Source organism: Bipolaris zeicola (assembly GCF_000523435.1).
Source record: "Bipolaris zeicola 26-R-13 unplaced genomic scaffold scaffold_98, whole genome shotgun sequence".
NCBI lineage: Eukaryota > Fungi > Ascomycota > Dothideomycetes > Pleosporales > Pleosporaceae > Bipolaris > Bipolaris zeicola.
Window position 1 is genome coordinate 66,586 of NW_006912147.1, and position 26,570 is coordinate 93,155.

The 26,570-nt window shown below is 52.4% G+C and overlaps 9 protein-coding genes across 9 annotated transcripts; 4 read left to right on the forward strand and 5 right to left on the reverse strand.

The window, feature by feature from the left end:
• Window positions 1-428: 428 nt before the first annotated feature.
• Window positions 429-1,509, forward strand: COCCADRAFT_98852 (uncharacterized protein; the record flags this gene model as incomplete). The annotated part of the gene is made up of 3 exons (XM_007715147.1): window positions 429-487; window positions 610-1,199; window positions 1,250-1,509. 3 exons carry the CDS (start codon window positions 429-431, stop codon window positions 1,507-1,509), a joined length of 909 nt encoding a protein of 302 aa, XP_007713337.1.
• A 330-nt stretch (window positions 1,510-1,839) lies between these two features.
• Window positions 1,840-2,076, reverse strand: COCCADRAFT_98839 (uncharacterized protein; the record flags this gene model as incomplete). Its single annotated transcript, XM_007715148.1, has 1 exon — window positions 1,840-2,076. A coding segment is annotated over one exon (237 nt), but the record flags the coding sequence as incomplete, so codon positions are not given.
• Window positions 2,077-2,588: 512 nt separating this feature from the next.
• COCCADRAFT_98869 (uncharacterized protein) lies at window positions 2,589-3,559 on the forward strand (the record flags this gene model as incomplete). The annotated part of the gene is made up of 2 exons (XM_007715149.1): window positions 2,589-2,717; window positions 2,783-3,559. 2 exons carry the CDS (start codon window positions 2,589-2,591, stop codon window positions 3,557-3,559), a joined length of 906 nt encoding a protein of 301 aa, XP_007713339.1.
• Window positions 3,560-4,081: 522 nt separating this feature from the next.
• On the reverse strand, window positions 4,082-5,321 carry COCCADRAFT_98848 (uncharacterized protein; the record flags this gene model as incomplete). Its single annotated transcript, XM_007715150.1, has 3 exons — window positions 4,082-5,068; window positions 5,125-5,229; window positions 5,283-5,321. 3 exons carry the CDS (start codon window positions 5,319-5,321, stop codon window positions 4,082-4,084), a joined length of 1,131 nt encoding a protein of 376 aa, XP_007713340.1.
• Window positions 5,322-5,555: 234 nt separating this feature from the next.
• COCCADRAFT_5915 (uncharacterized protein) lies at window positions 5,556-7,037 on the forward strand (the record flags this gene model as incomplete). The annotated part of the gene is made up of 2 exons (XM_007715122.1): window positions 5,556-6,221; window positions 6,279-7,037. The coding sequence occupies 2 exons, from the start codon at window positions 5,556-5,558 to the stop codon at window positions 7,035-7,037; spliced, it is 1,425 nt and encodes a 474-aa protein (XP_007713312.1).
• A 2,044-nt stretch (window positions 7,038-9,081) lies between these two features.
• COCCADRAFT_5916 (uncharacterized protein) lies at window positions 9,082-10,053 on the reverse strand (the record flags this gene model as incomplete). Its single annotated transcript, XM_007715123.1, has 2 exons — window positions 9,082-9,506; window positions 9,558-10,053. The coding sequence occupies 2 exons, from the start codon at window positions 10,051-10,053 to the stop codon at window positions 9,082-9,084; spliced, it is 921 nt and encodes a 306-aa protein (XP_007713313.1).
• A 521-nt stretch (window positions 10,054-10,574) lies between these two features.
• Window positions 10,575-11,243, forward strand: COCCADRAFT_98884 (uncharacterized protein; the record flags this gene model as incomplete). Its single annotated transcript, XM_007715151.1, has 3 exons — window positions 10,575-10,709; window positions 10,763-10,969; window positions 11,049-11,243. The coding sequence occupies 3 exons, from the start codon at window positions 10,575-10,577 to the stop codon at window positions 11,241-11,243; spliced, it is 537 nt and encodes a 178-aa protein (XP_007713341.1).
• A 2,950-nt stretch (window positions 11,244-14,193) lies between these two features.
• On the reverse strand, window positions 14,194-15,366 carry COCCADRAFT_98899 (uncharacterized protein; the record flags this gene model as incomplete). Its single annotated transcript, XM_007715152.1, has 2 exons — window positions 14,194-14,321; window positions 14,376-15,366. The coding sequence occupies 2 exons, from the start codon at window positions 15,364-15,366 to the stop codon at window positions 14,194-14,196; spliced, it is 1,119 nt and encodes a 372-aa protein (XP_007713342.1).
• A 5,336-nt stretch (window positions 15,367-20,702) lies between these two features.
• Window positions 20,703-25,198, reverse strand: COCCADRAFT_5919 (uncharacterized protein; the record flags this gene model as incomplete). The annotated part of the gene is made up of 8 exons (XM_007715124.1): window positions 20,703-21,305; window positions 21,354-21,395; window positions 21,458-21,610; window positions 21,664-21,814; window positions 21,871-22,623; window positions 22,704-24,081; window positions 24,138-24,789; window positions 24,851-25,198. 8 exons carry the CDS (start codon window positions 25,196-25,198, stop codon window positions 20,703-20,705), a joined length of 4,080 nt encoding a protein of 1,359 aa, XP_007713314.1.
• Between the last annotated feature and the right edge of the window lie 1,372 nt (window positions 25,199-26,570).

Sequence of the window (26,570 nt, forward strand, 5' to 3'; positions counted from 1 at the left end):
ACATGCCGACTACAAGACCGACAGGTGACAGCGGAAAAACAGCTGGAGTCTTTTCTGGGTGCATTTACTCACCTCGTGAGACTTGGGTAATGCCTGCCACCTGTTTGTTGGATCGCTCCTGGCTAAGTCCAGCTAATTGTGTCGCGCCACAATGCCGAGTTTAGTCCTGTTCTCTTGAGTGTAAAAAGAGCAGTAGCACAGAATGCACAGTTGACTGTATTTGAATGCCTCTCAGCGTGAAGCAGTCGAGTACAACTGGTGAAGCAGGTCTTCTGTAATGGATGGTCTCACGTGACACTTGGCGTCTTAGCGCGCAAAGCAATTCAGCGTCCCGATTGCCCGACACAGCTTCCGTTCAGCAAAGACAGCAGTGAAGAGCACCACCACACGGCTGTCGCCATCTCCACTCATCTCAATTCGTAGCCATGATGCTGTCACGAGCTGCGCGCCCGGCTCTGAAGGCCGGCATGGCCGCCGCCGTCGCCCGGTACGCTTCCGTCCGAGTTCGCAGCTTTTCTCGCACCTCGCAACCCCCCCATTGTCGGATCAATTGCACCGCCAATTGCATCGCCAATTGCATCCATTGCTGACTGGGACTTTTCTATCTAGGCCCGCCGCCCTTACCGCCACCAATGCCGCCGGCTATGCCACCCTTCGTGAAATTGAGGGCCGTCTCAAGTCGATCCGCAACATCGAGAAGATCACCAAGACCATGAAGGTCGTCGCCTCCACCAAGCTTACCCGCGCCCAAAAGGCCATGTTTGAGTCCCGCAAGTACGGTCAGACCTCCAACGAGGTTTTCGAGAATGCCGAGACCAAGCCAATTGAGAGTGAGGGCAAGAAGAACCTCATCATCGTCTGCAGCTCGGACAAGGGTCTCTGCGGTGGTATTCACTCTGGAATGTCGAGGAAGGTCAGGAGGATGCTCGCTGAGACGCCGGATGCGGATTTGGCCGTCATTGGTGAGAAGTGCAAGGCTCAGTTGGGTCGTTCCAACGGAAAGAACATGGTTCTTTCTTTCGCTGGTGCCGGAAAGGACGTGCCTACCTTTGCCGACTCTCTGTGCATTGCCGACCAGATTTCCCTGCTGCCCACCGACTACGCCTCCGTCAAGATTGTCTACAACAAGTTCATCAACGCCTCGAGCTACGAGCCCATCATCCAGGAAGCTTACTCTGAGGAGGCTATTGCTCAGTCCGGTATGTCAAGTGTTGCACGACAAGAGACTGTACTCTGACCTTTTATACAGCCAACTTCTCCGCTTTCGAGATTGAGGACGAGGTTCTTCCCAACCTCCGCGAGTACGCTCTTGCCAACTCGCTCTACTGGGCGCTGGCCGAGGGCCACGCTTGTGAGCAGTCGGCGCGTCAAAACGCCATGGACAACGCTTCCAAGAACGCTGGCGAGATGATTAACAAGTTTCAGATTCTGTACAACCGAACACGTCAAGCCGTCATTACTGGCGAACTTGTCGAGATCATTACTGGTGCGGCCGCTTCGGAGGGTTAAACGTTGGAGTAGCATGGGACTTGATATCCCGAGACTATGGTTCCATCTCCCCCTGGGCTGTATAGAATAAATATCTACCCACAACTCTCGTGTGTCAGCAAGTTGACGGAAACTTTATCGTATTCACCCTGTGCCGACATGTGTCATGTGTGAGTGCCGGCTATCTTATTACGCCAACTATGATATATGAATGCGGGTCCTCTGGATAAGTACTTGTATTGATGGGTATGGTCGCAGACTTGGTGCAAACAAGAGTCATGTGCCCCAACGTACCACCTCGGCCAGAATCAGAAACATACGACTGTGGAAAACGTCTTACTTAGGCGATGTCTAAACTTGGCATGTCCAGTCTCGGTTTTTGCGGTCACTTGGCGAACGAAAAAGCGTTCGTTGAGGCGAAGGGGAGGGGTGTTGCGGAGGCTTTTTCTCGCGTGAACAGGGCAGACTAGTGGGGTACCTGACCCGGTGCGGTAAGCTCAACACTGGATAAGGTAAGTAGAGGACTGCTGAAACATGACTGCATGCGATTGGAAACAACCGCTCCTCGCATCTCTCCGGCACCTGTTCAACTGACAGGAACAGTGGGGCCGGCGCAAGACCAGGAAACCGTTATATATCGTGGCGTTGTATAGATGTTCCTTTCTGCTTTTGTTGCGGTTCGTAGTGTACGGTTCTCCAGGATGCTCTGGTAGCGGCCCCATTTTTGTCATCCTCCTCGGACAGCAGGCATGTACCCTGAAGCGTTGAGATAGCAACCGCCCACAAGAAGGACCATTATTACACGCATTCGATTTCCTCCTGCTCATTCTATAGGGTGGTTTTATTAATACCTTGTCTCATCTGGCTCTTCTCCGCGTTGGCTCGACCAAGTCGGCAGCCCCCTCGAAGCCGGCTTCACTTACTCATAAGCTGTGCTTCTTTCCACCTGTTGTTCCTCTCCTTACCTCCCCTGCTCGGGCTGATCCCGGCGACAGCTCCTCCTCTTACCACGACTTTCCCCACACCGACCTGGAGTCTTCTTCTACAACCAACCACTGACAAAAAAATTCCAAAATATAAAAAAAACATACTTGAGAAAAATGGTGGGCCAAACGAAAAACTGCGAAATGAAGCAGAAGATGCAGGTGCTCAAGGATCTGTACCTCAGTCGGCACTACACGCGGTGCGCAAAGTCTGGGGAACGGTTGCTAGGCGAGGTGGATAGCAGTGTAAGTAAACATACACGTTGCGCCTTCCCTATCGACCACAACAAGAAGGGGCTAACAATTGGCAGATGCACCCGGTTCACTTGGCATATCTTAACTTTTACACTGCGCTATCACACGACACTCTGGCGAGGGAGGCCACAATAAAAAACCGTCACCATGAGCTCGTTGCTGCGGAAGAGTATTACCGTGCTGCCATTGCCGCCCTGTCGTTGCCATCATCGACTTGCTCAACCCCAACTTTGGACGATGAGCACCCCTCAACGCCAGAATCCGCTACGTTCCCGGAAGAGCACGTGTGGCTCGACCGCTTAAAGACAAAATCATCCAACTTGAGCACTTCGTGTCGCACTTCATCATCAAGCACCATGTCCGACCCCTTCGACCTAGAAAAAGATATCTATTTCGAGCTCAAGGGTTTCTCGTTTCCGTCGCCGCCCCGAACCAGTACACCTACGTTCCTCGAGGTTACCTCCAACCCCCGGTCAAGCCATATTGACAACTCGAGCATGCTCTCGCCTCTATCAACGCATCCGGTACGACCTGAGCCTGTAGCGAAAGTCCATTTCCCACTCGGCACATCAACATTTGTTGGTATGCTGCAAGGTCACCTCACCAGTGTACTCACGCTGAAGGAGAGCACTGGTGCCCACGACTCCAAATTCACATTCCCGAATCCTTCAGCTTCACCGACAAAGTCACAGCTCAAGTTTCCTCGAACCAGCGATCTGCCGCAACACCAAAAAGAGGAACTTCGAAATAAGAGGAAACAAATGGCGTGGCGTCCAAGGTTCGATCCAGGAAGCATACGCAAGCTGTGTGACGAAGCGCTGGCAGAGCTCTAGTAGCCGCCAGACCACGAGACGAGATCCAGTGATGCTGCGGGAGTTCTGAATACAGATCGCTTTCTGTTTCTTTTATTGACATGTTCAGCAAAATGCTGCAGGAGATGAAGAGCGTATACCCCAATTCGGTAGGCCTTTTCGTTTGTTTTTTTGTTCATATACCATCTTGTATGTTCCCTTTCTCCATTTCCTGCCATTACTGGTCTACTGGCTTTTGTTTTACTGTTTCCGCTGTTCTAGTAGATGATCCGACACATGAGTTTGTATACTGGGAGGATTGTATGAGAAGAAATTTGAAAGATTGCACGAGGTGAATGTATGATACAACCAATAGTAATCTATTGCAATACATGTTGCTCGTGTGCTCCATGCAATGAATGTCGTCCAGCCGAGAGGGAGAGTAACTCCGTGATATCGTAAACTTTTTTCGGGATGGAGAAAGTGAGAAGAAAAAAAAAGAACCCCGCCACCAATAAATGCCCGTGGAACGCCTTTGGAAATGCATGGTTTGCCTCGCTGCGTCTATTTGTTCATTTCCTCGAGTCCGCGCTTTATCCTTTGGCACTTGATCTTAAGCAACTTGATACTTTCCAAGAATAGCTCGTCACTCTCCCACTGGCCCGTGCTCTCTACCCGGAAGATAAAGTGATCCCGTATCCGTCCAAGCCTGACCTTGTCCTTGAACTCTGGGTGTCGCAGGCATTCCCTGCTGACTGTGTCGTTCATAGCGTTTGCCACCACGGCCTTGGCTTCGCCTTCCTTGCCCTCAAGCTCCGGGTGTTGTTTGGCATCAGTCTCAGTAACCGTGTCAAGGCGGATAACGCCGCGAGGGAAGCAGCGCGCAAACTTTTTGGCGTCAGGTCCAACAATAGGCTTGATAATATCGATTGTAGGCATCAGGCGATAGGAAGCTGTTGCTACAGGGGAGAATTTGGCGTGGTCCTGTCCAATTCCCTTGATGGCATGCATGCTGAGGTTTATGCTCTGGCCTGGCCTCATCTTCGCAATTAGGATGTCTGGGTTGGTGGAGCGTATTTCTTTCCCTTGTTCGGACGAGAAAAGTTCGGTTTGACGGCCTATGGGCTTGAACTCAATATCTTTAGCGTAGACGTTGTGGCCTACGTATAGTTTGTCGGGATCGGTTTCGCCTGCGACTGCTCTCTGCAGACCACCTTCTTGCCATTTGCATTCCACGTCCAGTCTCAGTACCACAGTGTTCCAGTCAGTTGGTGTGCCTGACTCAGGGTCTTCTTCAGTGGGCTTGGAGTACCATTTCATCGCACGCAGGCCCTCGCGGTCGCCGCACAAGGGCACCAAGCCTAGGCGATGAGCAAGTACCTCGTCTTGGATAATGGACGTATTTTGGTAGATAAAGACATCTTCTATGGCAAGCGTAGGGATCTCGGAGAGGAGTATGCGGCGAAAGGCGTTGGCTACCGAGGTATCAATGCCAGTAAGAGAGAATTGTGTGTCGAAGGGACTATGGCTATGGAAGGTGACGTTGAAGTTCTAGAAAATGTGAGTTGAATTGTACCGCAAAATGACAGAAGATGCGCTGCACATACCTCTTTGAAGTAATCCAAGTCCCACTCGTGGTCTTCTCCCGGCCAGTGTCCTGGAAAGTCGGTAGACTGCTGGTTCATAACAGTCTCGGGGCCGACTTGAAGCGTCTGTAAGTGCTGTTAGAATAATTCTTCTTGTGTATTCCGAGTCGCATAAGTACCTTGCGCCTCATGAGCTCTTGCGCGCTTGGTTTCGACATTGTTGCGGCGTTGCTTTCAAGATTTGGTGTTTTTGGTGGGTAGCAAGTTGCATCTTCACAAAAAGTTCGAGCAAGCGGCGGCCACGCCAAGGCCCGGGCAGCCAATGGCGGCGGGTCCAATCTGGAAGCATCATCGATGTGAGGAAAGCTCCCCTCCAACGCCACGACCTCGCTCTCCACTCTACATGCCCATTGAGGCTCCACAATCGCGGTAGAGAGAGAGACAGAATCACCATGCCCGTCTCTTTTGCGCGTCTGGCCGGCCCCGCGGCGAAGCGGGTGTGCCTGAACGCCTCCCGTTCCCACGTCCGATCCGCATTCCCTTCACGACCCATTGCGCGGTGCCTGTCGACCTCACTGCCCCGCCGATATGCCCAGGTCGACGAGAGCCAGCGCACGCGCTTGGTTGCCACCGATTCCAACTTTGCAGGCGTTGCCCCTGCTGAGACCCAGGAGACCCGCGCTGAGGAGGACGATCACGTAGACACCAGGAAGATCCGCCATTACACTGTCAACTTTGGACCCCAGCATCCCGCTGCCCACGGTGTGTTGCGCTTGATTCTCGAGCTGAATGGCGAAGAGATTGTGCGCGCTGACCCGCACGTTGGTCTGCTCCACAGAGGCACAGAGAAGCTGATCGAGTACCGGACGTACCTCCAGGCTCTGCCCTACTTTGACCGTCTCGATTATGTGTCCATGATGACCAATGAGCAATGTTACTCACTGGCTGTTGAGAAACTGCTCAACATTGACATTCCCATTCGTGCCAAGTACATCCGGACCCTGTTTGCTGAAATCACGCGCATTCTAAACCATCTCATGTCCGTCTTGTCCCACGCCATGGACGTTGGTGCACTGACGCCTTTCCTGTGGGGTTTCGAGGAGCGTGAGAAACTTATGGTAGGTTGATGCTGAGTTCAACCTTGACATATTGTGTCCAAATGCTGATAATGATAGGAATTCTACGAGCGTGTCTCTGGTGCACGTCTCCACGCAGCCTACATTCGCCCCGGTGGCGTTTCGCAGGATATTCCTCTCGGTCTGCTTGATGACATCTACCAATGGGCCACCCAATTCGGTGACCGTATTGATGAGACTGAAGAGATGTTGACGGACAACCGTATCTGGATCGGCCGTACCAAGGGTGTCGGTGTCGTCCCAGCTGCCGATGCCATCAACTACTCCTTCTCCGGTGTCATGCTTCGTGGATCTGGTGTTCCATGGGACATCCGAAAGTCTCAGCCATACGATGCCTATGACCAGGTTGAGTTTGACGTCCCAGTCGGTGTCAACGGTGACTGCTACGACCGGTACCTCTGCCGTATGGAGGAGTTCCGTCAATCTCTTCGCATTATCCACCAATGCTTGAACCAGATGCCTGCTGGCCCTGTCAAGGTTGAGGACTACAAGATCGCTCCCCCACCACGTGCCGCCATGAAGGAGAACATGGAGGCTCTCATTCACCACTTCTTGCTCTTCAGCAAGGGTTACACTGTTCCACCTGGCGAGACCTACTCTGCCATTGAGGCACCCAAGGGAGAAATGGGTGTCTTCCTTGTCTCAGACGGTAGCGAGAGGCCATACAGGTGCAAGATCAGGGCACCCGGATTTGCACACTTGGCCTGCATGGACCAGATATCAAGAGGCCATCTGCTTGCCGATGCAGTGGCTATCATCGGTACTATGGATTTGGTGTTTGGTGAGGTCGACAGGTAGTGTTTCGTTAGATCGATCGAGTTAAGACGAAATGAATATAAAATCTTCTCGTTTTGCTTAGATTTGTGTCCCAGTGAGATCACGGGCGGGCTGTACATATGGTACCTTACTTCTTTTTTTTAACGAGCTAATTGATGTTCGTACGTTTGCATTGGCTGTTATCTATCTTATTGATGTGCCCCCCATGTTCCATTGAGAGCTTGAATCTAGAGAGTGATTACAGACTCCATATCCATAAAAGAAAACACCGAGAAAACCATCCATGGTGTGTCCAGAAAAACCAATGATAATAAGTTTGAGCTATTGCAGTTGCCCCGCTATTACAAATGCTTCTAGGAATTGCGGGTAACCAACTCAGTTCTGTCGCAGAGGCGGCTACTTACATAACGATATATTATCAAACTTCTGGGAAGGCCAACATAATCAAAATCGTCAAATAACCATGTCCCTTTCTGGGAAGACGCAAGCAGTTCAACGAAGATGACAAAATGTACGTATTATGTGAGTGCCAGGCTAGTTCAGCAGATTCAACTGTTATTTGTTCACACTCTTTCTTCACGAACAACACTAGAGAGCAGATATGGCAAGAAGCATCAAGATTCGGGAGTTATGTAAGCGCTCCAAGAACGGTGACTGAAGATAGGCATTTTGGCTTTGACGATGGAACTTTCGGGGGCATCATCACGTTGCTTCCACGGCACGAGAAATAGAGAAAATTGTAAATCAATGGGCGTCGAGGGCCATCTCTATAGAAACAGCATGTGCCACTGAAAACAAAGGCCACAATATGTTGTTTTCCACGTCTCTTGATCATGAGATCTAGAGAAGGCGGATCTCGAAAGCGATACCAGAAGACCATGCAACGCCGTGGGTATAGTGTGGAATCTCGACGTTACTAGTCTCTCAATCTCCAAGGCCTACTAGATGCTCTCCCCGACAGCACACCTCGTCCGACTCTTCTTTTCGACAGTCTTCTCTCCCCCTCAGACTTAGATTATCGCCCTCGTCGTCTAGCCTCCAGCGGGGGCCGGATTATATATCCGATCGCAATGCACCATCGAATGGTGGGCTAGGGGGCGCCCTGACACCAGAAACCTACGCCGATGTTGAAGATGATTTGAAAAGTTTGGTGCCTTTCATCATATTTCCTCTCGCCAAGTTGAGTTTGCTCAAGACGACTTGAAGCGTGAGATACAAAGTCGTAGACTGGTCTCTTGTACAAAGGCGAGTAATCTGCGGCGCTGTTGCGTGATATATTTGGAGAAGACAGGTGAAAAGGCGATCGTGTGACGGAGACTATGAACCATCTCCAATATCGTATATAGGTAAAAATTTAGAGAAATGAATAGGCGTTGTCATCCATGTACAAATATAATTTTATAGAGAAGGTGTTACTCGATGGTACGAAGAGAGAGAGACACAGAGAGGACTCAGTGTTTATAAATGCCAGATTGGTGGACTGTTTGCTGCTTCAGTTCATTGTTCGATAGTCAGATGACCGCAACTTGTATTGAAGGTAACCCGTGGGGGAGGAGAATCTTGGAGAAGCATTCTAAAGCAATCTAATCATGTACTGATGTCCTGCAATGTGACGACAATCTACGTACAATCCAGATAAACAAGGAAACTTCCCACTAGCAAGAAGGTAACACAGACTTAAATCAACAATTGCTTTGCAAACAGGCACAAACACTCCCAAGGCTCGAAAGATTGATTGAAGAAAAAAAGATACAGGGACCACAGGTCTCGATTGAAAAGTGAGTGATTCAAATATTGTAGATTGAATGCATGATCTTTAAGAATCAGTGCCAACCAGAGAGGCCAGAAGAAAAAGAATAAAGCAAACATGTTGGTTGCACTTTGCAGGACATGTCAGAGAGAAAAATCGAGAACCCGCAGAGGGCCTCGCCATCTCCTATGGTCTCTCTGTGACTGGCCCTGTATAGAAACGCCCGCTACTACGATTTTGGGAAAAAGGCAACCACACATACTCGTACACACCACACGCTGCCCACACGTGTTCGCTTAGCCGCAATGCCCTCCTTTAGGAGAACTTCCACCTGTTGCCACAGTTCATGCACTCGCAAAACGTCGTCATAGGTTCATCAGCAGACCTGGTTTGCGCTTGGCTGTAGCTGACCTTCTTCTGCTTGCACTTGCCGCACTGGAACTCCTTTGATATGGCCTTCTCGACCTGGGCGACCATGGCCTGGTTCATGTTCTCCTTCTCAAGCTTCTCGTCCTCGGCTCGTCGCGCGTCCGACTTCATCTCGTCATGCGTCATGATGACAAACCTCTTGGCAGTGATTTCTCCAGTGAGAACTCGTTTACGGAGTTGGGGATTTGACTTATTTTTGAGGTTCTGGAAAAGCGAGCGCATCTTTCCCTTGTAGGCCTCGTTCACGCTACCAGCGTTGCTGTAAGCTGCGGCTTCGACGTTCTTGGCAATGTTGAGAATTTCATCAGGCACTTGGGTACGAATCAGTAAAAGCCCAGAGTCAACCAAATGCCTCTACTTACTTGCTTCGCTCATAAAAGCTAAACCGTCATACATCAACCTCACACAGTTGTCGCGAGCCTCGTTTCCAGTGACTTGGTACTTGACCTTGTCTGTTTTGTGGTTGCGCTTATCAGAAGGCACGTCATGCTTCTTCTTGGATTGACTGGGCGCTGGGGAGGCAGTGCCCGACGGTGGAGGAGCGGGTGAAGATGTTGAGCCATTGCTTGTAGCTACTTTGGCCGGGCCGTCCTTCTTGGGCGGCTGCTTCTTCTTGACCTCATCCCTCCACTTTGCTACGAGCTCCGTTGCCAGTTTCTGCACAGCGGGGTCCTTGTGTGTACGCAGACGATTGATGGTGACACCAATCCTTGTTGAGCGCAAGAGGTCCTCGGTGGCATGGACACCAGTCTTGAGGTCGTTTAGCAACTTCAGAATAGAAGTGCTGGGTTCGCCTTCCGAGACGGCTTTGCCGATTGCCTTTCCGCGAAGCTCGATCTCTTTCGCATCCATGGCCATGACGAAGGTGTTACAATTTATTGAAGCGAACTCGGGGATAGCCGCGAAACCGTAGGTGCCTCCACTAAAGGGTCGGTACTCGTTGGCGATTCGCAATCAAAGTAGGATCCTCCTGTTCTTCGTACGACAACTCGAGATGTTGTCGCGCTTGCGCTTGCGGATGGCGATCAGGCTGATGTTATGACGGATGTGTGTTGAGATCGGCGCGGGGCAACAAGGTCGCGTCCGGATGTAGGCACGGCTAGTGGAAGCGAACGCGGTGAATGGGCGTACGGGCGACGTTGGGAACGGGTTTTCGGAGGAGAGTAGGAGGCGTGGCGCGATGCCGTCTCCCGTTGTGATCTAGAAGTTGCGTTTCCTCAAAGAGGCCCAAGCTCAGCGACGCTAGCCTCCGCGTTCACCAGAGGGAAACCGCGACCGTGGAACTCCCAAACTGCAGATCTAGTACACGCAACATTTACTACGATAAGAGCTGGCAGAGGCTTCCGAGACCTTACACTACAATCTACGACATTAAAAAAATGACGGAAAATGCGCCCCCGGGAAGCGCAAACAATGGAAGCACAGACAATTCGCGCGGCACGCCCTACTACGAGAGGCTGCGACGTGACCTCCGCGAGTCGCTGAACAAGAAGCGCTTGATCGATAACAATCTGGTTAGTATGAGATGCGGTACATAAAAGATGCGTGTGCTAATCTCTCGTGATAGCTACAACTCGAAGACAACATTCTACGAGTCGAAACCCAGTACCTAGAAGAGACGAGCGCCGGCAACATCATAAAAGGCTTCGACAACTACATCAAGGGCGCAGCGACTACGACGACCACGGGCGGAGCAGGAACTGCGACAAGGCGAAAGGTCCCAATCAATGATGCGGACAGGATATTCAGCCGGAGTTCGACCAGCTTCTTGAGGGTATGTGAAGGAGAAAACCAGACCTTCTCGCAGCGTAGATAGTAAAAGGGAGACAACGTATGCTGACGCTGCTATCCAGGAATCGTCGACGCCAGGTTCAGCAACCCCATCGCATGCTCCTGCGCCGACCTCATCCTTCCCTACGCGCGAATCGAGCCAACCCACGAACGGTGCGAAGCCAGGAGATAATAATAAGAAGAAGAAGGCGGCCGAAGACGACGATGAACACAACAACAAGACCAAGCGACAAAAGATTTCCTATGGACGGGAGTGAGCATGTGGACCGGCATCTGTGTCATTGTCCAAACGGCACAGTGGTACACACGACCCAGACATCACGAGGCTGACAAAGCTATCATGAATGCAAGCAATCCGCTCGTAGCGCGGACGATTGCGCGGCCTATGGGTCCGTGAAAGCTGAAATTACCTGAGCTATCAACAAATCAGGAAGGTGTAAGAGCATCGGTTGCAAACCCGAAGCTGCGCGTGTTTAAGCAGTGGAGACCATTTTGACAGCTGTGCGGAATCCTGAAACCATATTAGATCAGATATGGGATTGCGGGGTTGGTTTAATCTCGATATGAGGTCCACTTTTCCGTGCGACTGAACACTACCGTTGGACAAGAGCATATCCGTGCGGACAGACTGGCACACAGTAGCTATGGAGATTAAATTGATGCCTGAACTGGTAGAGTGGGCTTGCTTGGAAGTGGTTCAAAGGAGTGGCGATGAAGGACTGCTTGGCATCTGACATGCAAGCGATGTCGCTCCGCTCTCGTTACTGGGAACTTCATGTCTGCGAAAGCGGAAGACATGCTCAGCAGAGGTTAGCATAATGGACCCTGTGTGGGTTTCTTGTTGCAGACTGCACTTGTCTTATAGATGGCCAAACGAGTCGGAAATCAATGTTGAACAGTTTTCGCCCCCACTGAACACAGATGTTATCACAATAGATGTATGCCATCCTCAAACTCTCACACTATACCCTGTCGTGACATGCTCAAGTCGCACGGCTTCTTATTTCCGCATAGCAAGACAGCCGTAAGAACAATTAGCGAAATCGCTGGCCAGTCTCTTCATCTGGTTGTTTTCTCCAAAGTGCAATAACACTCGAGGCAGGGAGCTGGTATTATAAGTATATTAAACACTCAATCATGCCTGGTTAAGTTGAGACGTTGGTGCAGATACAAAATACCTAAAACAATATGTGTGCAGGCTAAAAATATCGCATGCCTGGATATTGTCGTCTTGAATACAGTACTCTACCTTTGACACAACCACAGAACTGGCATTCAGCTGAGACAGTCAACTGCCTGTCTTGATCGCATGCATACATCCTCACTATCGGTTGTTAGTCGGCAGGACAAGCGGTAGACGGTGTGTGTGTGTGCTGCCAATAAGGCAAGGGAACGATGCCAATATCACTCATGACATGCATGATGGCTACTGTAGGAGTGAAGGCTTCGTCTCGATTGACGCACAGCATTTCAAGGGCCGAGATAAGTAGAGGGGCCGGTGTGGGTAGCAAGAAAGAAACGCATGGAAAAGGTGTCTGCGGGTAACCTCCCTTACGGGACGTTTGCCGGCGTTACTGCAACGCAAATTGCTTTCTCCTCTCTGCTGACCCAGTTTAGCAGCGGAGGCGGGTACTTTTGCAGGAAGCCATCAAAACTCGAGAGGATTTAGGTCTTCATGTTTCCGCGATAATGCGTGTGGGCGGAATAGTCAGCCCTGTGTTTCGACACGCTGTCAGGCGTCGCGTCCTCCCGGCGATCTTGCCTCGAAGGAACGGGTAAAGGGATAGGATACAGTCAGGCACGCTACGATCTCATCTCAGGCTCCTTTCGGACCGGTCTTCAACGTGTGTGACCCACTCTCCACGAGAGTGAGGACCGTGATTGGGAGTCCGTGTGTAGAGGCATCCAAGACCCGCAGTCGACATGGTGCCTGAGACGAGAAGAGAGAGAAAGTCCGACGTTGTCAGCACACATACACATGCATACCGGCCCTTTGCACGTTTGCAGTTGAGTCGTGGAGAGTGAATTGTCGCGTTTTACGCAGCCTCGTACGCAACATCAAGCCGCTGAGCAGGGGCAATCCAGGAATGAGGGGAGAGGGGCCAATGGATGGAGGATGGCGTCGGCACAGCAGCCTCGGGGCGGCACAAGGTGCATCGGCAAGTATCCCACTCGCTGACAGACGGGAGGCCAGTGGAGGCGGGCCAAATTTCAGGGTCCAGCAGCGGCTAGCAAGGGTATGATGCTACATGACGAGTGCCAAGCCTCTACCCGGTCGTAAGCCCACCGCTCACCGAACGCCAAATGATGGCATTGCAAAAGGGTAGAGCAATGGCTTTTGACGTTTTGGTCCAACTGAAACCGGGTGCGCCCGTATGACGAAAGCTCACGGATCCACGGTACCATACCAGATAGTCACAGTGTCGTCACAGTGCTGGCGGGCGGAGCAGAGAATAAAGGGAAACACGTCGAAATAGGAAGGGCGTGGTTGTGAATTAAACAAGGGTCTTTTTGATTCTGCCGCACTCCCCTCCACTACATGGAGAAATGCGTCATTTTCTTGCGCTGCTTAAACTCGACTCAGTGTCGTGTTGATGGTTACCCTGGCTACTGCCAGTCGCTATGTGGCACCTATGCGCGCTACTGCTAATGTACAAACGTCATTCTGCAAACCATCCGCTGCAACGCTGCATCGGCCGGGTGGCTGCTAAAAGAGTCTAAAAAATATTAAAGGGTATAAGCGAATGATGACAGCATGTGCTTCGTGACGACAGTGGACCGAAGGCCTTGTCGAGCACAGCTGGGAATTAGGCGAATATGTGCAGGCGATAAGGAAAAACAGTATCCTGGCCCAGGCGATCGATGCGCGTAATATTACAGTGTTGAGGAAATCGCTCCAAACCGAAAGGAAATAAGAAAAATGACAAACAGACACTCGTAAAGGGCTCGCAGATGGAAACGCCAGAAAACGCCGTGGTGGTCCCCTCCTTCGTAGGCAATAGGGCCAGGTGGTATCTCCGTAAAAGCCGATAATGTGCAGCGATAGGTGGAAGGAACATCCAAACTAGATGCGGTTTCGCTCTAACATCTTGGCCGACAAATGCGCAACAATGGTATCTCAAACGTCAGGTGTGCTAGATGAGCGACAAGGCCGATGATGATACAGGTAAGGAAGCGTGAACACAAACAATTGGACCTAAAAGTCCTTTAGTGGTCGACGCTGTCTGGCGATGGGTGGTCGATGCTGCCGTCGTTCTTGTGTACTTTTCGGTGTCTCCTCAAGTTGGAAACAACGGAGAAGTGGCGTCCGCAACCCTCGACTTCACAAGCAAATGCTATGATATTGTTAGAAAGACAATCCCAGTAGACAGTCAGAAATAAGAACTTACGTTTCTCTCCAGTGTGGCTGTACATGTGTGTTTGGAGGGAGCTTGGTCGAGTGAAGCGCTTGTCGCAAATCTTGCACTTGTGCTTCTTTTGCGAGCTGGATGAGACCTTTGAGCTGAACTGGCTCATCATGGAGGCGGGGGCAGGGGGCATGTTTGCGCCGAGAAGTGCGTTGGGACGAGGAAGGGTGCGCGAGCTGCCTAGGTCAACAGACTCGGAAGCGGAGCTGTAGTCGGTGACTGAGCCTTCGCCACCGTAGTATCCGTTGGGACCATAGCTGGCAGATGAGATGGAAGAGTGAGCGGAGTGCGTCGAAGGGAATCCGTAGGATTCTGTGGAGCTGCGGCTGGTTCCCTGAGTACCATAGATATTCCTTGGGGTAATGTCAGACTGGCTCAGGGAAACCATGCCGCGGCTAGCGTCGAGAGCATCGCTAAAGCTGTTGCGTGGCTGCTGGCTATTCATTCTGCTAAAGTCAACAAGTGAACTTTGGCGCTGTCGCTGGGACTCGACGGATTCGTAGAATGCTATTGAGGGGACTAACGGGTGTGAAGAGCGACGAGAGGCATCCTGCTGGAATGCATATGGGCTCCGTTCTGTGTTTGCGTATTCCACCTGGGAGTATGGAGCCGAAGTAGGAGCATAAGTCTGATTTTGAGGAGAGGCGGATGTAGCGTAGCCAGTGGGGTATCCGCGTGACATGATATCTTCAGAGGCATCAAGTAAGTTTGGTGTCGCGAAGTTGCCATCCGGGAGAGTAATACCTTGTCCCATGGGAGGGGCTGTGACGGGCATGCCGTGGTAGGGAATGGCGATGCTTGTGGGGCGCTGTGCGTCGACATTGGGTGCCACGGTTGTCTGGTAGAGTTGCTGCTGTGAGGTGCTGGCCGAGACCCATGGGTTGGTGAAGTGTGGTTGTTGTGGGTAGCGCATGTGTTCGTAGCCCATGCCGTTGAGCTGGGGTTGCTGGCGATTGTCGACTGCCATTGCCATTGCGGAGATTTTGGATAGCGGATTCGAAGGGATGGTGAGGGTCCAGGAAGGGGCAGGAGGGTGAGGTGGTACAAGAGAATAAAGCTGAGTTGCGATGGTCAAGACCCGACTCGTAGATCCAAAAGGTGAAACAAGGTAGTCGAGGGTCAAAAACGTGGAGATAGTCGATCACAGGCAGTCAACGATGGGATCTGCGACCTTTTGAATTCTCTCTGACACTGGGGACTCCCGTGCAGTGGTATTCCGAGAGAAGTAATGATGATCGCTTTGGTATGTCGATCAGTTGACCTGTACTAAGCAGGACCCGTGACAAAGAACCAGCGAGATTAGGTGTAGGGCGAAGCGGACACCAGCGACCGAGTGGCAGACGCTCGGGCGTTTCACGTCGAGGACCCGTGCTCAGAGGGAGGAAAATGCCCAGCGGGTGCAGGGGCGGAGGGTGTGGGGTGGGTTGCGTGTTGCGTGTCGCCGTGGGAAAAGTTCGGTAACGTTAATTCGCCAGGAAAAGCAAGCCAGCGAGAAACAAGTAAGGATAAGAGGGCAGCGATGATGAAAGCAGTATAGATGGGTTTGGGGCAGGGCCAAAGGGTCAGGGATGGGCAGTGCGCAGAAGGTGAAGAGGCTGTTGATCAGCGGGCAAGCAGTCGGGGAGCCCTCATTGATAAATTCGCGTGCGTGGAGGGTTTACGTCTTTGGGTTCACAGCAGGACCATTCATAGGCTAGGGGCCAAGCAGGCAAGCAAGAAGAGGAGCTGGGAGCTGGCACGCTGGCTCAGCACCCCGGACGCTGCTACGTCTGCGTCGACAGGGGGCAGCAGTCGACGCTAGCCCTGCGCGCGCCCACCGCTGCTTTTACTTACGCAGGTGGAGAGCGGTCGTTCAGCGACGTGCCCACGGGCTGCGTTGCATCCGCGCCATCTGGCACTGTAGCCTCAACAGCCCGGTGTGTGCCGTTGGCTTAGCACCGCACCATGGCTATTGCCTTCCGCTCGTCGTCTGAACCATGGCCGGCAAGCCTGCGCCCCCGTCGGCGACCAAAGCAGCCCACCAGTCCACCAGTCCACCTCTCGTGCTACGCCTGTCCGTCCAGCAAGGCTAGCAATAAGCTCTCTGCCTGCCAGCGCGCCGCGAATCAGCGGGCGGCAGGCGCGGGAGGGCTTTTTGGCTTTTGTTTTGGCGTGCCTCCACCACCACTAGGGCCGACGACGCGCATTGAAGCAGCCTAGCACGCATGCTCACAATTGCATGCTTCCCATTTGGGCTCCACGGCTAGCCACATGTGCGGAGCGGACAGTGCGAGGGCTCCGCAGCCATGCTGGGCGTGGGTGTGGGCGGCACGGCCATGGTGATGGGGCGTCGCTGTCATCATCCTGGTGGGTGCCTATGTGCATGTGCGTGTGTGTAGTAGTGTAGTAGTGTAGCATGCCCCTGTGGTGGTTGCTGTGCTTTTTTTCCTCCTCCCACTCTGAGCGCGAAAGCGCCGACGACTCAAGAAGCATCGCTGCACAACAACGGTCGTCTAGGATCAAGGCCCGCGCCAGCAAGAGGGACCGAAAAAGCGGCTTCACACACTTGCCCTTTTGGAGGTGCATCGCGCCGGACACTGGCCGGGCACGCTGCTTTCGCGTCGCGGAGTCGGACCGCCACAGCCCATCTCCACGACGTTGCGTAAACTCGAACTCTCCCACCGTCGTCGACCTGGTCCTAGCGCGAGTTCCGCCCCCCCTCCTGACTCTCCGTTGTGCACGGCGGCGTCGAGGAGAGAAAAAAAGCGCCTCTGGTGAAATTAGTCTCCTGAGGCATATGCGCCTGTGCGCACACCTAAGCAATGGTCAAGCGTTTGATCGCCGTCCACGTTGCTTTTGATGCTAGACGTCTGAGAGGCTTTGTCAGATGGTGGACCAAAAAAGCTAAGGCTTGCACGTCAGTTTGGGACAAGTGGGCTGGATGGGGGAAGACGCACTCGCTCCAATAGGGGACAGCGTCATCTCGTCGCCGTACCTGCTTTGCACAGCACCCACTCCAAGTAGTAGTGGCATACCCGTCATCAGTAAGTACGAGGCGATAATGGCTACTGTACTCACCTACAGCGCCCATGCCTGCCCATGACGACAGCATGGCTTCCACGACACGCTTGCACTCACACCCACCCACTTGGGCATGCGTGCGTGGTATGTAAGTGTACATAGCTACTCAAGCGCGTGGGACCTGTTAGCTTCGAGCAGTGATGAGAGCCAAGGCCTGCCTGTATTCCCAATGACACGCCCTGCTGAGTGAGAGCAGCAAGACAAAGTGGGCGCTGGCCTTGGATGTCGTCATGGGAAAGGCGCCATAGCGCTGTTGCTAGCTGGGGGGCTGCTAGCGGCATCTGATTGGCGCACCGCACAATTTGTACCTGGCGACAGCAGCACCGCATGCAAGATGATGTCGAGGCGGCCAAGTGCGCATTGCGTGCCGCTCGAGTAAGTAGCAGTCGTGGTAGGAGCAGAGCATGAGTGAGGGGTGTGCGCGTGCCTGCACCACCTGCATAGCCGTCGCCAGCCAAGTCATGCCGGAACTCTGTCGTATATCTGGCTTGGGTTGGCGCAGCAGTCGGGTAGTACTCGACTGGACAGCAACGGGCGCGATGCGGTGGTGGTGAGCAAAGTCGTCGCCGCATTCATTGCCTTTGCAAGTGACGAGGGGAGTGGCAAAGGAGCCAAGACGATGCATACGGGGAACTGCCATCTCACCGCCCACTAGCGCAAAAGGACAGCGGCGTCTGAGTGGCTGCCTGCCGCCACAGCACGGCCGCCTTGCATCCATCCATGTGCATCGTGCCCGGGCCACCACCACCCACCCACACCCACTGCACTAACTAAGTACCCATACCCACTACCCACTACGTACCCACCAACTGCACTGTGCATTCCCCCCCCTCACACCCCTCTCACACCCCTCACTTTTGGGCGCTCCGCGGAGCCTTGTGATGCAGGGCAACTCCTGTAGCAGCAGCGCCATCCCGCTCTCCAAAGTCACTTGAAGGCGCCTGGTATCCACATGCTTGCGCCTTTCTCCAGCGCTATTGCGGCCATGCACCTGTCGGCGGAAGCGCTACTTTGCTCTATCTCCTCGAGCCGTCAACCCAAATGACTACGACTACTTACTACTTGCTCAATTGCCCTACCGCTTCCGCTGTACCCATTCGGCCTCACCATGGCAAGACCAGTGGATACAGCCCTTTTCAACGTGACGGCAACCTCGCGCTACAGCGCAATTTTGCGCGTCCCATGCTCCTCCCATGGCCTCTTGTCCGTTACCGGCCACGAAGTGCTCGGCATTTGCACGCTGGACCCTGCATTCGTAAGCTCGGCCGCATCCCCTCAGTTTATCAGCCGTTGACTTGTTGAGGCCGACTTTGTGTTGGCTTGCCAAGCCAGGCGACTCGTCGATAAGCTTGTGGATTCTCTTTTTTTATTTCCGAGATCAGAGTCTAGTCAGCCAATACGAGTAGTAGCGCGTGGTGCGTGGAGAACCAAATCCGCTGCCCGCCCCCTCTCTTCCCCCCCCTCGTCTGCGTTGTATAGCGTATCTAAGCAGCTGTAGACATGGTTGTACACCTACGCATGTACACTTCTATGTCTGATGTGCGACACTGTTTCCATTTTCCTGGAGATCGCCATCAAGCCTACCCCACGGTTCCGTCGTGAGCTAGACGTGCGGCTCTGCAAGAGCGATCAGCGCATTCTGACAGCCGGGGGCGCATATTTTTTTACATGGGCAGGATAGAGATAGTAAATTTGCACTCGTCCTCGTGGTAGTACGTACTCACACACACACCGGTCAACTGAGATTCCTTGATGCAAGAGGGCACTGCGGAGTCATCCAAAGGTGGACCGCCCACCAGGGCTACAGCAGAGGCTCACTAGAGAACAGGGCAGCAAGTGAGCCGAAAGCCTATCAGACAAGCGCAAAGGACTCGAGTGAAATGGCAAAGCAAATGTGGTCGGCGAGGCAGCGAATCAAGAGAACCCAACATTCTGGCACCCTGCCATGTACACTCCTGTACACAACCTTGCACATCCATTCTTTTGAGCAAAAAGCTCGTCACGGGCAGCGGCGCAATGGGGCCCGCGTCGCCGACCAATCATGAGTTAGCATGCCAAGAGAAAAATGCCTCGAGTCGGCGTGCCGCAGTGCCCCAAGTGCTCAAGCCGCCCGATGTAACGTTTGTTGAAACTGCGGGAGTAACGTGGGCTGTCACCCTCACAGCCTTGAAGGGGGGAGGGGGTGAGGGCGCGTGGGCTGCGTAACCAAAACAAATCAAAACAAGCAGTGTCTGTGCATGTCCAAGGTTTGCGCGGGAGATTCTGCATGTCCAAAATCATATCTGACTTGTCTACTATGATCTTCATCCCACTTCCCGCACCTCTCTAACGTCCAAGGCTTATGATCTTCATCATAAAGTCAATCCTTTGGGAAGTGATTGCCTATCCAATTCCCACTTTGAGACGGCCTGCCATGTGGAAACTAACGAACGTGCAATGCAGTTCGCAGATCGGAATCTTGCCCACTTCCTAATCCGAACCGCATGCCCAACCCTTGTGACCATCACCCAAATCCTACACTGTCATCTTTTGCTTCCCCTTTATGCGCGATAAAAAAAGGAAGAAACAGAGAGAGAAATTGTCAACGTGCGAATGCCAATACTCACCACCCATGTCAATGCCAATGCTACAGTACTACTCATACAAGCCCGCCCTACGCCCGTCCGCCCCAAAAACACTTCCCGAGTACGTCGCATTTGCCCCTTCTGAGCGACCTGCACTAATAATACAATGTTGCTTCTTAACGGCAAAAGTAGCCTCCCATTGCACATGACGTCTTCGAGAAGTGCATAGCTGCTATAAGAGGAAAGCCACACTCTTCTTTCTGACATGAGATTGCATGGATATCACCCTCCGTGCTGCTACCGTGAGAGCGGAAAAGCACGTGCTCTGGTGCCTTGGGAAGCCGTACCAATCACCTCAGCCTGGCTGAGCGGCCCCTCCCCCTCCCCCTTACCTCCGCCCACCCCAGCCCCAACATCAAACTTTCATAATCTTCTTCATCATCACTTCCCCAAACCGTGGTCGTAGCTGAGCACCCCTTGCAAACTGCCCTTGTGCTTGTTTGATTATTCTCAACCCGTCCACTCAAGTGGGAAATCCTGCACGGTTGACGCATGACCTTCTTGGTGGAGTACGCCATGGACCAGCTCCAAAAAAGGAAGGAGCAGCCTTTGCTCTCAATCCTCAGTTGCACGTCAACCTGACGGTATCATCTCGGCTTCTCCCTTTCTTTCAACGTCACTTGCTTCATCGAGCCACTTGCTCAACAATGGTCTGTTCGCTTTCACGATTCCGGACCTGTTGCAGTCCCGGTCGGGGCACGCCCAAGTGATTATTGTCCTCGCTCACGCTGTGAGGCGCATGGTCGGTAGCACCCGAGTCCATCTCATCCGGCGAGGGCGATTTCCTCGTAATAGAGCCATCCGCGTCTTGTTCGTGCACCAGCTTCTCAATGTTTTCCACTGTCAAAGGCATTGACGGCTCGCTGTGGGGCCCCTCGGACGCCTCGTGGTGAAGCAGTTGAGGCCCCACGAGCGAGAAGAGCTTCTCATCCCGCAATTTCCTATCCCTCTCCTCCGCATGGATACGTCGCATGGCTCTTTCACTCTCATTTTCGCTGGACCTAGCAAACGCTGCATCGCTCTGGTAGTGGAGGCGGTCAAGTTCTGCGGTCAGTGCTTGCGCCGTCGTTTCAGATTCCAGAGACATGCCTGCCGTTCGCGGGTGATCACTAGCGCTAAAGCTGTTTCCAGGGTTCGGAACTGTTTTGCTCCGTCGATCCTTGTCATTTGTGCAAGGCGTTTCCCTTGCCGCTTTTCGCCGTCCTTCGAGTGCCCACTTGACAAGCATCTTTTGGTCGTTAGCGACTTCACTCGTCTGCTTGGGGAACCTACTTACCTTCTCCAGAAGCTTTCCTTTTACTGGCTTCGCCAGATAATCCTGTCAAGTTTCAGCACTTTTCGCTCTTCCATACACTAGCACATGTCTATTCTAGTACTCACATCCATTCCACACGACACGCACTTTTCCTTGTCCCCTTGGATTGCACTAGCTGTCATGGCAACAATAGGAACACCCTGAACCTCGGGCATGTTGCGCCAAGGAGCTTCTGTCCGAATAGCATGCGTGGCAGAGTAACCATCTCGAATGGGCATCTGCAACCATTCGTCAGCTGCCGAGCCAGATCAGCCTTACATGGCTTACTTACCTGGACGTCCATGAGGATGATGTCCGGACGTGGATGTAACGGGCCGAATTCCTTGGCCAGGTATTCAAGTGCTTCCTGGCCGTTCCATACTGCGTTAACTGAAAAGTGCAACTTTTTAATCGTTTTGAGGGCGATTTGCTGATTGATGTGGCTGCAGACGGTTTGGTCAGCAATTTCTTCTATCATGCATTCTGGTGAGAAACCTACTTGTCTTCGACAACCAGCACATGGACATTCTGTCTTTCACTCTCAGAAAGACTCATGAACTGATCCGGTATGGCCGACTTGAACATTGGGTAAGCTGAAGTTCCATTGGACACTTGTGGGGTCAGTGGTGGCGTATGGCCTTCAGAGCTTCCACAGGAGACCGACATGTCACTCTGAAGTCGATCTGGTATGGACTCCAGATGCACCAACGGAGATTCACCATCCTGTGAGGGGGCTCGGGTGAAGGGGATCCAGAATGTGGCCGTAGTACCCTGTCCCAACTTGGAGTCAAGCCATATTTGGCCCTTCATGAGCTCAACCAGGTTCTTACTGATAGTCAGTCCTAAGCCAGTTCCACCAAACCTCCGAGCCGTAGATGAGTCTGCTTGACTAAAAGGCTGGAATAGCCGTTTGCGAACCTCTTCTTCAATTCCGATGCCTGTATCGACAATGCTGAAGTTGACTGTGACCGTCTCCTTTGTTTCATGGCTGATAGAAACGGACAGTTGGACAGTCCCTACAGACGTGAATTTGATGCTATTGGTGAGGACGTTGGTAAGGATCTGGCGAAGTCGGCCTGGGTCTCCAATGACTCGTAGATCTGACTGTACTTCGTCCTGGATCAAACTCTGATATTCCAGCCCCTTTCTGTTGGCCGCAAAGGCCATCATCTTGTTAACATCCCTGAGCACCACGCTGAGACTGAACTGCACCTCTTCAACATCCAGCCGCCCGGATTCTACCTTGGAGAAACTGAAAAGGGGTTACAAAGTCAGCAGATTCTTCATGGTGAATACGACATTTAATATTGTTGACAAAGAGAAATGACTTACTCCAATATGTCATTGATCACCGTCAAGAGACTGTTTGCTGATCGATGGATGTTCTCGGCACATTCCTTTTGCTCCTCGTTGAGATCCATATCGAACAGGAGCTCACTCATACCAATAACTCCAGCTATGGGCGTTCGGATTTCGTGGGACATATTGGCCAGGAATTGAGACTTCATCCGGCTGGCTTCTTTCGCTGCTGCCTCGTTGGCTAGAAGCCTTGAATTTTCCTTTTCCTGCTCCTTCAGCTGCTCTTCTCTTTCCCGTAGTTCTGTAATGTCCATCGAGACGCCAATAACGCCATCCACAAATGCTTGCCCTTCGATACCTGCTGTTCGCGACGTGCTCATCAGCGGCACTAAGCGGGTTCGGTAATAGCGATTCTCAGACATGTAACCGCCATTGACGATTTCATCCGACTGTTTGCCCTGGAGGATTTCCTGGATTGGCCCGCGCCAACGCTCTCGGTTATTATCAGTAAATGCAAAGACGTCGTATACGTCTCTACCAAGCAGTTGGTCCTTTGGCATGTGTTCGTTGGCATCAATCTCACCCTCAAGCACCTTGACCCGATTATTGCGGTCGATGACCCACAAGACAATTTTTGCGTGTTGGATGACCTGTTGCAGTTGCTCCCTTGTTTGTCGCGCCTCTTGACGTGCCAGCACTAAGTCATGAATGTCAGTGCAGGTGCCGAACCACTTCACTATCCGGCCTGCGTCGTCGTAGAAGGGTACAGCCCGCCCCAACATCCAGCGCCACTGTCCGTCGAAACGTTGACACCTGTATTCTGTATTGTACTCATCCCCCGTTTTCAGCGAATGGAACCAGCGTTCAGCGGTTGCACGCATATCGTCAGGATGGAATGGAAGCCGCCAGCCTTCGCCCAAAGACCTCTCCACTGTCAAGCCTGTGTAGTCGTACCATCTCTTCGAGAACCAGTCGTGCATGCCATCCGGGGTAGTCGTCCATACCATGACGGGCATAAAGTTTGCAATGTACTCAAATTGCTTTTCGTTCTGCTCAATTTGCTCCGCAATCTTCTGAGTGTATTCTGTAACATCCTTGAACACCACAATGCCGCCAAGAAATTCTCCAGTCTCTTCATGGAACACCGGTTCGCCGTTGACTTCGTACACCATCCCAGAGCCTGTCACAGGGTGTCTAATGCCAAGCCGTTGTTTCTCGACTCTTTTCTTGTGGCGGCAGACCTCAATTATAGGGAATTCTTCTATCGGAAGGCGACGTTGGAAGTCTTCAGTCCAACACGAGAACTGCGCAAGGAAATCTCTTTGGTCGCCAGAAAGGTAAGCAGTGTCTTTGGGCACAAGTCGCAGTAGCGCTTTGTTTGGTATACCAAAACTCTCGTCTTTCCACATTGCTTGGGAGGTGTTAACAAAATACAGACATTTGAACGGAAGCAGAGAAGGAACATACCGTAGGCAGGCATAGTAATAGAATTAAGAATGGCATCTTTGAGCTGTGTTGCCTTCTGAAAGACAGATGCGGAATTTGCAATGTCACCCTTGTTTTTGCTAGGAGGACCACGGGGAGGGAACTCTGGCTGCTGCAGGGTGGGCGTGACAACCTTGGATGCAGGATTTGAGCTGTTGTTGGAACGTCGACTTGAAGATGTACTTGAGCCCGAACTGCGCGACTTGTCGAGCCTCACTCCGGTATTTGTACGATTTACCATGCGCGTAGAGGGCTGTGCCTTCTTGGAATTTTGGGCTTGTGTTGCGCTTGTAAAGGTCAACGTGTAGTATTGAGTGTCTTCAATGCTCCATATTGAAACGATGCATGATGCTTGTACTGCGTCATTGTATGATCCTTTTCTGTCACACTTTTTCAGGGTGTCGTCGGAGCCTAGAGCAAGTGGTACGACAACCACATCCATAGATACATCATGTACCGTAGTCCGTGCAAGGTTTGTACTACTCAGAGGCGGCAGAGATTGGGCTTGCTCGTTTCCCTGTTGATAACCGGTGTTGTCTGCAGTGGGTGTGGTGTGCCCGCTCGCCATATAAGAGTCTCCGTCTGTGTCCACGTTGTCCGCCACTGCATCGTTTACAACGCAATCGAGGAAGGCCTAGATATGACATGCGTTAGCTGACTCGGATTAAAAAAATACCATGCACATGAACACCAACCTCCCATGTGATCAAGATCGGAGAACCGTTTTGTATAATATCTATACCCAGTTCTCCCATGGTCTTGCCCTGCAAGGCCTCTGTTATGGAGAGATGATGAATACTTTCAAAATCAATGTTGAACAAGCGGCCCATGGCTTCATTGGCTAGTATTACAGTCTTTTGTGACGACAAGACAAGGACTGGGATTGGCAAGTATTGCAGCGCGGTGAGGGATGCAATGGTGGCTGAGGGCGCAGTCAAGTGCATAGACATGGGATCGCTACGTATCGAGCTGGGCGACTCTGGGCGGGAGCGCGACTCCATTGCGAAGTAATCGCCCTCATTGCCGGCGATATCTTCAGTCATTACGGCGACGGGGTCGTGACAAGGTGTATGTAGGTATGCAAGACTGTTTGTCGCACCCTGGTCGGCGCGGAGATAATAGCCGTAGCACCGAAGGAAGGACGCCGGGAGGCTGATCGTCTCAAGGAGACTGGGCGGCGGCGAGCAGCGGGCTTCCTAGCACAGGCATAGGGGCAGTCGCGTGCAACAAAGCGAGAGAGCGAGGAAAGGCTGAAGGCGCCTCTGGGGCTAGTGGGCGGAGTGACGGCGGGAGACGTTAGGAAGAACGCCTGCAGAACAGAGGAGAGTACAGTCGATGGGCACTCGAAGTGGGGATTGAACGACGAGGCGTAGAGGCGGGCAGATCACTTCTAGACCAGACCAATCGATTAGCGCACGGGGCAAAGAAGCTTCTGCCAGCTGCCGAGGCTGCAATGCGTCGAGGATTTTTCTCAGCAGTCGCCCGCCCGGAAGATGCTGCTGTATGTGTGTACTCTGTGTGTATCGGCACATAGACAGGTCAGGAGCAGGGCAGTCACGACAGCCCGAGCGATTCTAGAACGCCATCTTCACCCCCGACCGCTCTCCTGGCGCAAAGAGAATGACGCAACTCTGCATGTTGGCCCAATAGGCGCCAGGACAGTGCACGACCAGCGCTGGCCATGGCCTTCTCTCCGGGCCTGGCCATTCGACTTTTGCAAAATCAACATGCTGGCAGAAGGGTTTGCGATGCAGAAACATGCGCCGGGTCCGCCATAGCCTTAGCGATCAAGCGATCATCGCCGGAACCCTGCACTGTATTCTCGCGGCTCGCGCACATCTTCAACTTGGATCACCCCAACTACACGTGTCAAATTCCACTGATTGCCGATCGGTTTCGTCTGCTTGGGACGCAATCCCTGCATGCATGCATGTAACTGTATTACTTATATCATCAGCGCAACCCACTGTGGTTGATATGGAGACTAATAGCCAAGCACCGCATGATCTAGCATTAGAGAAGGTATAGTATGCACAGCTGTCTTACCATAGAGTATGGCGATTCATATCGAATCCACATCGAGATCGAGCACCTGTCTTGTTTATCATGATCGGATCTCTTTTTTGTCATGTTGCAGTGCACAGTCAAGCATACTGGATGATCTGGCGCTTGTCCGATTGTGTGATCACGAGGGCCATATGCATGCACTCGATATAATAGCTACACACATTTTCCTTTGTTTAGCGATCTGACGTGTCCGCAAGTATGCAGAACAATCGTGGAAACGCGACCCATTACTATTTCCCAGATCGGATATGGATGCTTACATAATCCGAAGACCTAGTTAACGTGTTCCACCAGTAAGCGGCCCACCCCAGTAAGTGGTCCACCCCACCAAACCTGACACGACTCTCC